The sequence below is a fragment of the Talpa occidentalis genome, unplaced genomic scaffold (genome assembly GCF_014898055.3).
Source record: "Talpa occidentalis isolate TD23 unplaced genomic scaffold, MPIMG_talOcc4v2.1 talOcc4.9, whole genome shotgun sequence".
NCBI classification, from domain to species: domain Eukaryota; kingdom Metazoa; phylum Chordata; class Mammalia; order Eulipotyphla; family Talpidae; genus Talpa; species Talpa occidentalis.
The window spans coordinates 24,535,131-24,547,924 of NW_023605305.1; the positions used below are offsets into that span (position 1 = coordinate 24,535,131).

General features: G+C 39.7%; 1 protein-coding gene across 2 annotated transcripts in view; it reads left to right on the top strand.

The window, feature by feature from the left end:
• RLF (RLF zinc finger) overlaps nt 1–10,266 on the top strand; it is a 66,620-nt gene extending 56,354 nt beyond the window's left edge. For both annotated transcript variants that reach the window (XM_037501193.2, XM_037501194.2), the window contains one exon: nt 1,950–10,266. In XM_037501193.2, the coding sequence (XP_037357090.1) occupies nt 1,950–6,596 (4,647 nt within the window). In that variant the 3' untranslated portion in view covers nt 6,597–10,266. The remainder of the gene's footprint in view (nt 1–1,949) is intronic.
• The last annotated feature ends 2,528 nt before the right edge of the window (nt 10,267–12,794 follow it).

Sequence of the window (12,794 nt, forward strand, 5' to 3'; positions counted from 1 at the left end):
CAGTTACAGGTCAGGTGTTCTGTTTCTTTAGACAAGGGGAAACAATATTAGGAGGCAACTAGTCACAGAATATTAAGTATGGAAAAAGTTAATGATGTTGAAAAACTATGTTGGCATTAGGTTTCTTGCAGAAAGCAACCTGTAAATGGAAAGGACCTTTTTTTCTGAACTTCAGTTTTCTATAAAGAGCTTAAACCAGATCAAACTTAAAGGTGCTTCGAGTTGTTAAACTTTGAAACTTTGATTCTATGAGTTGAAAAAGTCATAATGGAAGGAATCACTAAAGATTCCAGGTCTCTCAAGACTTTATTTTTTTTTTTTTAAAGATTTATTTATTTATACAAGCACTGGGTACAGTGAGTAGCGTGGGAGGGTGAGAGAATTCACCAGAGCCAGAGCGGGGAGCAGAACAGGCAGAAGGACCGAAGCATACTGCTGAGGGGAGCAGTGGGCGGCAGGAGAGGTCTGCACGCCATGTGGGACCCTCCTCTGGTGGCCGGGGATCAAACCGGTGCTGCAGAGGCTGCGGGCAGCTTCCCAACCCAGCACTCAACCGCTGCGCCACCGAGGAGGCCCTCTCTCAAGACTATAAAAAAAAAAAAAAAAAAAAAGGGGCCTCCCTGGTGGCGCAGCGGTTGAGCGCTGGGTTGCAAAGCTGCCCGCGGCCTCTGCGGCGCCGGTTCGATCCCCGGCCACCGGAGGAGGATCCCATATGGTGCGCAGACCTCTCCTGCCACCCGCTGCTCCCCTCAGCAGTGTACTTCGATCCTTCTGCCTGCTCTGCTCCCCACTCTGGCTCTGGTGAATTCTCTCACCCTCCCGCGCTTCTGACTGTACCCAGTGCATGTATAAACAAAACAAACAAACAAATATAATAAATAAATAAATAAAAACATGCCTCTATTAAAAAAAAAAAGATTTATTTATTTATGCATATAAGAACTGGGATACAGGCCCGAGGTGGGGATGGGGGCGGTGAGAGGGTTCAACAGAGACAGAGTGGGAAACAGAACAGGTGGATTGACTGAAATTCACTGCTGAGGGGAGCAGTGGGCAAGACAGGTGGATTACCTCCCTGGCCAGGAATTGAACTCATGCTGCAGTGGCTGACGATAGCTTGATAGCGCTAAGACTTAAACCTCTGTGCCACCAGGGAGGCCCTGATCCCACTGTTCTTTACTCATTTTATTTTTCATGTTCTACTTCAGCCTCTCACATCTTATATGCACTAACTCTTTATCATATATGACCAATTTTTTTCCTGATTTTGTTACTGGTTTCCAACTATCTTCTGGTATAGAGATTTTCTAATTTCTGTTGTTTTTCGGGAGAAGCTGAGATTCAGTACACCTATAACTATAAAGTACTAATTATATTAGAGAATGGAGATCATTTATTTTAGGTTTGCGATTTTGTAGACACCCAAGTGTCATGATACATGAATTTCTAAAATTGAATTCAACTCACTTTTATATATGTTTCTTCTTGGACCCATTATTTGAACTCTATATATACATACTTTCTACCCACCTTAAGATGAGCTTTTTTTTAATCCTCCAGTGACCTTATTTATCCTGAATTCCTTTGAATTCATGTCCTTTATTGTTTATATATTTGGTAGATAGGCAGTTCCGTAAGGATTAGGAGGCTGCTTTACTATGCTTTGCAATAGAAAGTTGGATACTCTATAATACTGTGTGGTGTTGTTCATGGTTGTAGATCTATTCCAGTCCTTTACATGTTCAGACAAGAAAGCTCTAAATATAACTTGTAGGAAGAAAAATTTAAGATAAAATTTAAGAAATCCAATAAAAGTCTTGACATATTTATAAATGTTTGTTAGGATACCCTATGCATATATATAATTGTAACTTTTGTCAGTGAAAATTATGTAATATTACGTAATGAAAAAAAAAATAACTTTCTTCCCCCCACCCCCTTTATTTTAGGCACAAGATGCTGGTCTTGGTGTGTCAATTTTACTATGTGTCAGAGCTCTTCAACTCAGATCAAGTGAGGATGAAGAAATGAAAGCATCAGTTTGTAAAACAATTGCTTGTCTTTTACCAGAAGATTTAGAAGTTAGACGAGCCTGTCAACTTACAGAATTTTTGATTGAACCCACTTTGGATGGATTTAATATGTTGGAAGAACTCTATTTGCAACCAGATCAAAAATTTGATGAAGAAAATGCACCTGTCCCAAATTCTCTCCGATGTGAGCTCTTACTAGCTTTAAAAGCCCACTGGCCTTTTGATCCTGAATTTTGGGACTGGAAAACTTTAAAACGACATTGCCACCAACTCCTAGGACAAGAAGCCTCAGATTCTGATGATGACCTAAGTGGCTATGAAATGTCTATTAATGACACAGATGTTTTAGAGTCATTTCTCAGTGACTATGAGGAAGGTAAAGAAGATAAGCAATACAGAAGAAGAGATTTGACAGATCAGCATAAGGAGAAACGAGACAAAAAACCCATTGGTTCTTCTGAAAGATACCAGAGGTGGCTTCAGTATAAATTTTTCTGTTTGTTATGTAAGCGGGAATGTATTGAGGCCAGGATTCTTCATCATTCTAAGATGCATATGGAAGATGGAATTTACACTTGTCCAGTTTGTATTAAAAAATTCAAGAGAAAAGAAATATTTGTTCCTCATGTGATGGAACATGTTAAAATGCCACCAAGCAGAAGGGACCGTTCTAGAAAGAAATTACTGTTGAAAAGCTCTCAAAAGGGAATTTGTCCCAAGAGCCCCTCTGCAACTCTGGAGCAAAATCAGTCATTGAATGAACAAACCAAAGGAGAGTCTCATGAATATGTCACATTCAGCAAATTAGAAGATTGCCACCTACAAGACAGAGATTTGTACCCATGTCCTGGCACAGACTGTTCCCGTGTGTTTAAGCAATTTAAATACTTAAGTGTGCATCTTAAAGCTGAACACCAAAATAATGATGAAAATGCCAAGCACTACTTGGATATGAAAAATAGAAGAGAAAAGTGTACTTACTGTCGACGACATTTCATGTCTGCTTTCCATCTGCGGGAGCACGAACAAGTGCATTGCGGTCCTCAGCCTTATATGTGTGTATCTATAGATTGCTATGCTAGGTTTGGATCAGTGAATGAACTACTTAACCATAAACAAAAACATGATGATCTGCGTTATAAATGTGAGTTAAATGGCTGCAATATTGTTTTCAGTGACTTGGGACAGCTCTATCACCATGAAGCACAACACTTTCGGGATGCATCTTATACGTGCAACTTTGTTGGCTGTAAAAAGTTCTATTATTCCAAAATCGAATACCAGAATCACCTCTCAATGCATAATGTTGAAAGCTCAAATGGAGATGTGAAGAAAGTGAAGGTTGAGGAGCCTGCAGCAGGTGAAAAGCAAGATTGTATTGATCGGTCCCATCTACTTGAACAGACTGATAAATCACATTTACCCGAGGATCTTCTTTTCTGTGCAGGATCCGCTAGTTCTCAAATAGAAACTGCAGAAAATCTGAAAGAAAACAGTGACAGTAATTCTAGTGATCAGTTAAGTCATAGCTCTTCAGCTTCCATGAATGAAGAGTTAATTGACACACTCGATCACTCTGAAACCATGCAGGATATATTATTATCTCATGAGAAAGTCTTTGTACCCTCTAGTTTAAAAGAAAAGTGTTCCAGTGTAGCAGTTTGTTTTGATGGCACTAAGTTTACCTGTGGTTTTGATGGCTGTGGTTCCACGTACAAAAACGCAAGAGGGATGCAGAAGCATCTACGGAAAGTTCATCCATACCATTTCAAACCCAAAAAGGTAAAGACTAAAGATCTCTTTCCCTGTTTGGGAAATGAACATAACCAAACAACTGAAAAGTTTGATACAGAACCTAAACCCAGCTCAGATACAAACAGTGACTCCCCGGATGAAGGTCTTGATCATAATATTCATACTAAATGTAAACGAGAACATCAAGGTTATTCCTCAGAAGCCTCCATTTGTGCTTCTAAAAGGCCATGTACAGAGGATACAATGTTGGAACTTCTGTTACGCTTGAAACATTTAAGCTTGAAAAACTCAATAACACATGGATCTTTCTCAGGGTCATTGCAGGGGTACCCATCCAGTGGTGCTAAGTCTCTCCAGTCATCTTCACCTACTATCTCAGACCTTAATTTTCAGAATCAAGATGAAAATATGCCAAGTCAGTACCTTGCACAGTTGGCAGCTAAGCCTTTTTTCTGTGAGCTTCAAGGATGCAAATATGAATTTGTGACCAGAGAGGCTTTGTTAATGCATTATCTTAAAAAACATAATTATTCAAAAGAAAAAGTCCTCCAATTAACCATGTTTCAGCATCGATATTCCCCATTCCAGTGTCACATTTGCCAAAGGTCATTTACAAGAAAAACACACCTTAGGATTCATTATAAAAATAAACATCAAATTGGCAGTGACAGAGTAACTCACAAACTATTAGATAGTGAAAAATGTGATCACGAAGGCCCATGCTCAGTAGACAGGTTGAAAGATGATTGTTCTGCAGAACTTGGAGGTGATCCCAGCAATAACTCTGAAAAGCCACACTGTCATTCTAAAAAGGATGAATGCAGTTCAGAAACAGATTTGGAGTCCTCTTGCGAAGAAACTGAAAGTAAAACCTCTGATATTTCATCACCATTAGGTAGCCATAGAGAAGAACAAGAAGGAAGAGAGGGGAGAGGGAGTAGGAGAACTGTTGCTAAAGGAAACCTGTGCTACATTTTGAATAAATACCACAAACCATTCCATTGTATCCATAAAACTTGCAACTCCTCATTCACCAATCTAAAAGGCTTGATTCGCCATTACAGAACTGTACATCAGTACAACAAAGAACAGTTATGTTTAGAGAAGGACAAAGCAAGAACCAAAAGGGAACTTGTCAAATGTAAAAAGATATTTGCTTGCAAATATAAGGAATGTAACAAACGCTTCCTGTGTTCCAAAGCTCTTGCTAAGCACTGTAGTGACTCTCATAACCTAGATCATATTGAAGAGCCTAAAGTGCTTTCTGAAGCTGAATCGGCAGCAAGGTTTTCCTGTAACCAGCCTCAGTGCCCTGCTGTATTTTATACATTCAGCAAGTTGAAGCACCATTTGATGGAACAGCATAATATTGAAGGAGAAATACAGTCAGATTATGAAATCCACTGCGATCTCAATGGCTGTGGCCAGATTTTCACCCATCGCAGTAATTATTCTCAACATGTGTATTACCGACATAGGGACTATTATGATGATCTTTTTAGAAGCCAGAAAGTAGCAAATGAAAGACTGCTAAGAAGTGAAAAGGTATGTCAAGCAACTCATACTCAGGGGCATGAGCATCAGGCTACCAGGAGACCCTTTAACTCTAAGGCTAAGAAATGTGGCTTACTCAAAGAAAAGAAAGCTCCAATTAGTTTTAAAACAAGAGCGGAAGCCCTGCATATGTGTGTGGAGCAGTCTGAGCATACACAGTACCCCTGCATGGTTCAAGGATGCTTATCTGTGGTGAAATTGGAGAGCAGCATAGTGAGGCATTACAAACGCACGCATCAGATGAGCAGTGCCTATTTAGAGCAACAGATGGAAAATCTTGTCGTCTGTGTTAAGTACGGTACCAAAATTAAGGAGGAACCCCCATCTGAATCAGAGCCCTGTATAAAGAAAGAAGAAGATAGAAGCAGTGAATCAGAGCACACAAAACACAGCCATTCCCCTGGTGACAGTAGCAGACCTGTCCAGAACACTGACTGTCCTCATCCAGGTGAAAGGGATGGAGGTCAGAAAGTATGTACAGAAAGCAGCTCAGTATTTGACGCAGATACTCTGCTTTACAGAGGAACTTTGAAATGTAACCATAGTTCAGAAACCACTTCTTTGGAACAATGTAATATAGTTCAGCCTCCTCCTTGTAAAATAGAAAATTCCATACCTAATTCTGATGGGACTGAAAGTGGGACTTACTTCACAAGTTTCCAGCTGCCTTTACCAAGGATCAACTCAGAAACTGGGCAGCAAAGTTCAGGGCAAGAAAACACTGTTAAAAATTCAACCCATGTCCCAAAAGAGAACTTTAGGAAACATTCACAGCCTAGGTCATTTGACTTGAAGACTTATAAACCTATGGGATTTGAATCTTCATTTCTGAAATTTATTCAAGAAAGTGAAGAGAAAGAAGATGATTTTGATGATTGGGAGCCTTCAGAGCACTTAACATTAAGTAATTCTTCACAACCCAGTAATGACTTAACAGGGAGTGTTTTGGCAAATAATATGGTAAATGACAACAACCCTGAAGTTGACATACCTCATTCTTCTAGTGACTCTGCAATTCATGAGAACCTGACTGCAATCCCACCTTTAATAGTAGCTGAGACCACAACAGTTCCTTCCTTGGAAAATCTAAGGGTTGTGTTGGATAAAGCATTAACAGACTGTGGAGAGCTTGCCTTAAAACAGCTTCATTATCTTCGGCCAGTGGTTGTCCTTGAAAGATCTAAGTTTTCCACACCAATATTAGACTTGTTTCCAACAAAAAAGACAGATGAGCTTTGTGTAGGGAGTTCCTAAGTAGCAATTTTGTTTTAGAAACAGATTGGCTCCAACACCGCAACATGGGAACAATTGCCAACTCGAACAAAGGCTGAGAACCAGCCACACCATTGTTTAAGGTAGACTAGGCTGTGTATTTACATGAATGTATAATATCTATGTCAGCAGTATTGGCTGAGTCCATTAGCTCTCCAGTTGGTTTATTGATTGGGTTTTTTTGTTTGTTTGTTTGTTTGTTTATTAAAAAAAAAGATGGAACTGTATTCTTGTTTGGTGCTAATTAATACATCAAAATATACTGGGGCTTCCTTTTTCAAATTAAGTGTGCATGATTGTATATGGAACAAATACTAAGATCCCAGGGTGGGAGGGCTAGGGAAAGGGATATGGAGTTCTTACTTGACTTGAATGTGCACCTGAGGGTGCTTTGTGTAATATATTGTACACTACAGCATCTTATATTTTTTGAGTTGAGTTTCAATAAATTACAATTTTTCACCCATTTCTTGTTTACTCATAGTGAGTTTTCATGCCACGTATAAACTAGACTCTTGTACATTCTAGAACGTGCATGTATATTTACCCCATTGGTTTTGTTTCTTTGCCAAACCAATTCACACTTCTTTTTGAATATCTATTTTTGTAAAATTTTTATGAAAATTCTGAGTGCATAATTAGCTTATTGAGTTTGAGCTAGTAGTTTTCAGAAGAGAATTCTAGAAGTTGTACTGGTAGGAGAGGGCATGCCAGGCAAAACATGAAGGGCACAGAAAATTCAGAGGTATGAAATCCTGTTCCCAGGGAACTACAAAAAATTACGTAAGTTGGCAATAAAAGCGGAGTACTGGGCTAGATGAGATACTATAATGGAACCCAACCATGGATGTTTAAAAGAGTTTGGATTAATCTATAGGCAGCTGAGAACCTTTGAAGGATTTTAAACAAAACAATATTCAAATTAGTAATTTATAGATAAATTGAAGTGAGTGGTTTCTGGGGTTGAGAATAGAAACAACACTGTTGAAATTGAAGCATACTTGATGAGAGCATAGTGATGATTGTAGCAGAGGTAAGAGTAAATAAAATTGAGGAATTTAAAGAAGCTTGTTGGGCATGGGAGGGTGAAGAAAATGTTTTGAGGAAAACTTACAGATTTGGTAGTAGTGCAAGCAATTGATTTAGGAATATAAAAGGCTTTAGGGAAGAGAATGGAAAGCTAAGATGAATTTGGCCTTTGGATATGTTGAGTTTAGTGGAGTTCTCTAGTAACATCAAAAACAACATGTTATAAATAAAACAGTTTTATTCTCTTGTGAAATTTTCCACGACTAATGATTCAAACACTCCCAATGTGTTTGCCAAACCTGTGGCTAAGATTTTAAGACCTTTTTCTTTGACCTAAACTTGTTTTATCAGCTCTTGATCAATTTCATCCTGCTCCCTCTTAACCTTAAGAGTCTAAAGCACAAGCACCTCCTCCCTACCTCCAACCCAAGTCATTTCTGGATTCAGGGAGGTAACAGGATTCTCAAACAAGAATGCAATGAAAGAAAAAGTGGCAGAAACAGAATATCTTAAAAGATTTAGAGGCCACTACTGACTTGAGATCTTGAGCTGATTTCTTCTATGGAGTTTCCTCACAATAGTAAGAGGTCTGATTTCTTCTATGGAGTTTCCTCACAATAGTAAGAGGTACAGGAGATACAGGTGTTGATCTTGAAAGGTCCTTTTCAATGATAGGAGCATGAAGAACAACTGCTAATCTCATTGTAAAAAGTTCTTCACACTAGAAATGTTTAGTCCAAAACAAGAGAAAACTACTAATTTGCTTAAAATTGAACTATAGTCTTTCGGCACACCTAACTCCTACCCCTTAGCAGGACCAAGTGAATATGCAATGAAACCACTCCCTAATTTTCAGAACACAGTTGAAAGTTTGCCTCACATGCAAACCTTCACTGGTTGGTCCTAAGATCATTTCTATTCATGTTAAAGTAGCTTGCTTCTTTTGATCTTTATTGAAGACAACATTTTAATTATTGGAGTTCAGTACTTTTTTTTTTGAAGATTTATTTATGCAGACAAGAACTGGGGTACAGGCCAGAGGTACGGGAGGTAAGAGGATTCACCAGAGACAGAGTGGGGAGCAGAACAGGCTGGTTGAAATAAACTGAGGGGAGCAGCAGACAAGACAGGAGAGGTCTGTTGTGCCATATGGGTCATCTCCCTGGCTGGGATTGAACAACAACTGCAGTAGTAGCAGATAGCTTCACAGCGCTGACGCTTAACCCCTTGCTCCACTAGGGAGGCCTAGTATTTTTTTTAAAGTCTCTTGAGGATTTGCCCCTAAACCCTGAGACAGACTCAGAAGCTTTGACTTTGTTTTTAAACCCTTTTTCAAGTCAAGGATGCCCCTGAAAATAATGGGTAGAATCTGAGAGTGCCAGATACTTACTCTTGCGTTCTATCCAAAATTGTCATCTCACTATTTCTCCAGGTTTATGAACATGTATGTGAAAGAGAGGGTGGGGAATAATGCAGGTTTTGATTAACCTTCTAGGGCTTCTATCCCCAACCTATCTCAATAAGTTTTTCCAGACATCTGTTGTCATGGATCTTTAAGCACTGGAGCAGATTAAACAGCCTAGAAAGAATGATCCACTCTACTGTTGTGCTGTCTATACCTGCAGGGGTAGGTTCCGCGACAGACTGTATTTGGAGGTTTGGAACACTTTGAGGAACATAACAAGGATAGTCAGGTTTTACCAGAAAAAAAGGCAGGAGGGACAGGAAATTTATAGCCAAATATTTACTAAGCATGTACCATCTACTTCCTCCCAAGGTAAAGAGTTGACCATGACATGGTAAGTTTCCTGCATCATGAGGCTAGTGACAAAGGTAAACATTAAAAAAAAAATACCGGAAGTTATTAGTTAAATAAAAGTGCTACCAAAGGAAAAAGAACAGGTAAATGCCCTTGAGGAAACAGTTTTTACACTGGAAATCTGAAGAATCAATAGGAATTAGACAAAGGATAATCCAGTACATGTGAAGGGGTTGTGGTGCAACAACTTAGCATGTTAGTGATATTGACAAATTTGTAGCCCAATTGGAAGGATAAAAAGGAAAGGAAGGAGAGAATGTTAGCTAAACAGGAAACAGGTATTTTCATGCCTTGTAACCATGTTCTAGATTTTACATTTCAAAAGCCAAGTATGGAAGAACCCGAAAGTTGGTATTGCAACAGTCTAAGCTGCAATGCATAAAAAATCCAATAGGATATGACATGAATGACTACTGAGTGGAAATGAGTGATGGCTGACTAGATGGACGAATGAATGCTACTAAAGTTGGTCTGAGATGCCTTCTGTATATTGATCAGATTGATCATTGTAGGTGGTCAGGAATCCAAGTGGGGAGTCAAACATGGATTCTGGGGACTAGATGCTCTCTGAGGCATCTTATGCTAAGGAGATTTACAATACATGTGTTGGATCATAAATGTTACTACTAATAGTGTGTGGCATAGTTCTATTGCACAAGTTAATCAAATTCTCATTACAACTCTACAGGGTAGGAATTACTGCTACTTTACAAATGAAGATACTGCCTCAAGTGACTTGCCCAAGATAACAAGGTTAGTGAATAGTAGAGTCAAAATTGAACCCAAAGACCTATCCTCTTAACAGCTGCTCTGCAAAGCCTCTGTACAACCAAGTACACAAATATGAAAATAGGCACTTGGTGAATGAACAGGTTGGACTATAAAGATATTAGGAATTCTGTGTTCTCTTAAAAATAGACACCGGCTGTGTGCCAATAGATGGATATGATTCCTGCCTTCCTTGAGTTTATGGAAGATCAATTTTAACAACCCCCTGCTGCCCCCCCCCAAAAAAAAATAATTGCACAAATAGCAATGTGCTAAGTGCTTTGAAAGTGAAGCAGATGGTGCCATGTAACAGGAAGATCTAAGCTAGTGTCAGGAGTTTTGGGTAATGAATCAGTGGTCACAACCCTACCTGTGTCCAAAAGTTTCGTTACCATTCTTTAAACTTCTCACCCATGTTTAACCTATTCCAGGTTTTAACTAAGTGGCTTTTATTCCTCAATAGGATTCTGATTATTGTCAGTCACTAGCAGACTAGAAGTTTCACATTAATAATGTCACTCCTAAATCAATAGATCATTTTACCCTGACATAGCATTATGTTTTACATTCCATTTTCTGAATGTGTCTCTGACACCTCAGGCAATTTGCCATACCTTTTCTTTTTGCAAGAACATTCCTTCACCAGGCATCCTATTCCTGTACTTCTATCCAGAATGAACAAATTGGACTAGCACTAGACAATATTTTTCTAATTTTTTTAAAGATTTATTTATTTATTTATACATACAAGCACTGGGTACAGTCAGAAGCACAGGAGGGTGAGAGAATTCACCAGAGTCAGAGCGGAGAGTAGAATAGGCAGAGTGACGAAGTACACTGCTGAGGGGAGCAGAAGGCGGCAGGAGAGGTCTGCGCGCCATGTGGGACCCTCCTCCGGTGGTCAGGGAGCAGCCGGGGATCGAATCAGCGCTGCAGAGGCCGCAGGCAGCTTCGCAACCCAGCGCTCAACCGCTGCGCCACCGGGGAGGCCCATTTTTCTAATTTTTTATCTTAACTGACCCTTTCTTTCCTAATTGTGCTCCTCCCCTCTTCTTGGCGCAAACCCTCTTGGATTCTTGATGTCTTTGTAACTCATCTCACAGTTTAGATTATACACTAGTGTGTGAACTTCCTTTTTCATTTAAGATTTTTGGGAAAGACATTTTATATTTTCATAACCTTGCTGCGTAGATAGGTACTAATCAGTAAATAATTTATTTGATAATATGTTGTACAGGTTATACAACATGCTACTATTTACAATGTGCTTAGAAAATCATACCATTTATTCCTAATGAAACAGGACAAACCTATGGAACTGATGTTGACCCAGTTTGTGGGTCCTCATCCATGTGCCTAAGATCGCAGGGTATGACCCAAAGGCAGACACATGGTAGGAAACAGTAATAGGATTTTTTTTAATTTATATATGCATACAAGAACTGGGGTACAGGCCAGAGGTGTGGGGGGGTGAGATGATTCACCAGAGACAGAGTGGGGAACAGAACAGGCAGATCAACTGCAATACACTGCTGAGGGGAGCAGCGGGTGAGTCAAGAGAGGTCTGCTGCGCCATGTGGGTAGCTCCCTAGTGAGGGATCGAACTCCTGCCACAGTGGCTAAGGATAGCTTCATAGGTTGCATCTTAACCCCTTGTGCCACCAGAGTGGCCCAGATTTTTTTTGTTTTTAAATGGTATTTTATTGAAGTAATGTTTGTGTAAAACATTGTACATGATTTATGGGTACAGATTCACGTGCCTTCAGGGGTATGTTACCACACCACACACACCCACTCAATGGCACCATAATTCTCTACCATAGTCCCTTGCTTTGCTCCTTACCTTCCCCATCTCGTAGCCACAATTCTTTTTTAAATTAATTAGCAAACTCATTAATATTTTACATCATTGTTCATTTTTGTACAATGTATGCTTTCTCCTTTCAGGTGCAGTCCCCATAAAATTCCCATCAGTTCACTTGTGCACCATCACCATAGTCCCTTATGCTCTTCCCTCCTGTTTTGATCCCTTACTCTCCCTCTCCCCAATAAAAGGATTTATTTACATAGAGAATGAGGAAAGGGAGAGCTAAGAGAGAGAATTTATCGTATATACTGGTGCTTGGCCAAATGCCATCTGTCCTACCCCATATAGCATCCACCAAGCAGAGGCTGGTGTCCAAGCTGAAGTCACATGTGGTAAGCTATCACCCTTCCCCTCCAGCAGCTTAACTGCCAAAGCCCCAGCTACTCCCTTTGCCCATCAGCCCTCACTTGGGGTGGATTCTGGAAAACTCCACATTTTACCATCGAACGGGCTATAGGTGCCACCCATTGGCTCAGAGGTTGCTCCCTTCTATTCCTTTTACACTAATACAAACCTTGTGAAGGAGATGAATCCCTACCTGTAAATAGATGAACAAAAAGAGGCTCAAATACATTCAAAACAAAAACAAAGACCACAATTTCTAAACAATAGTGATCAATGGAAAGAAAGGAATGCTACAAAATGATCCAGTTATAACCTTCCTCCACATTTACCAGGTAAACTGTTCACTCTAGGA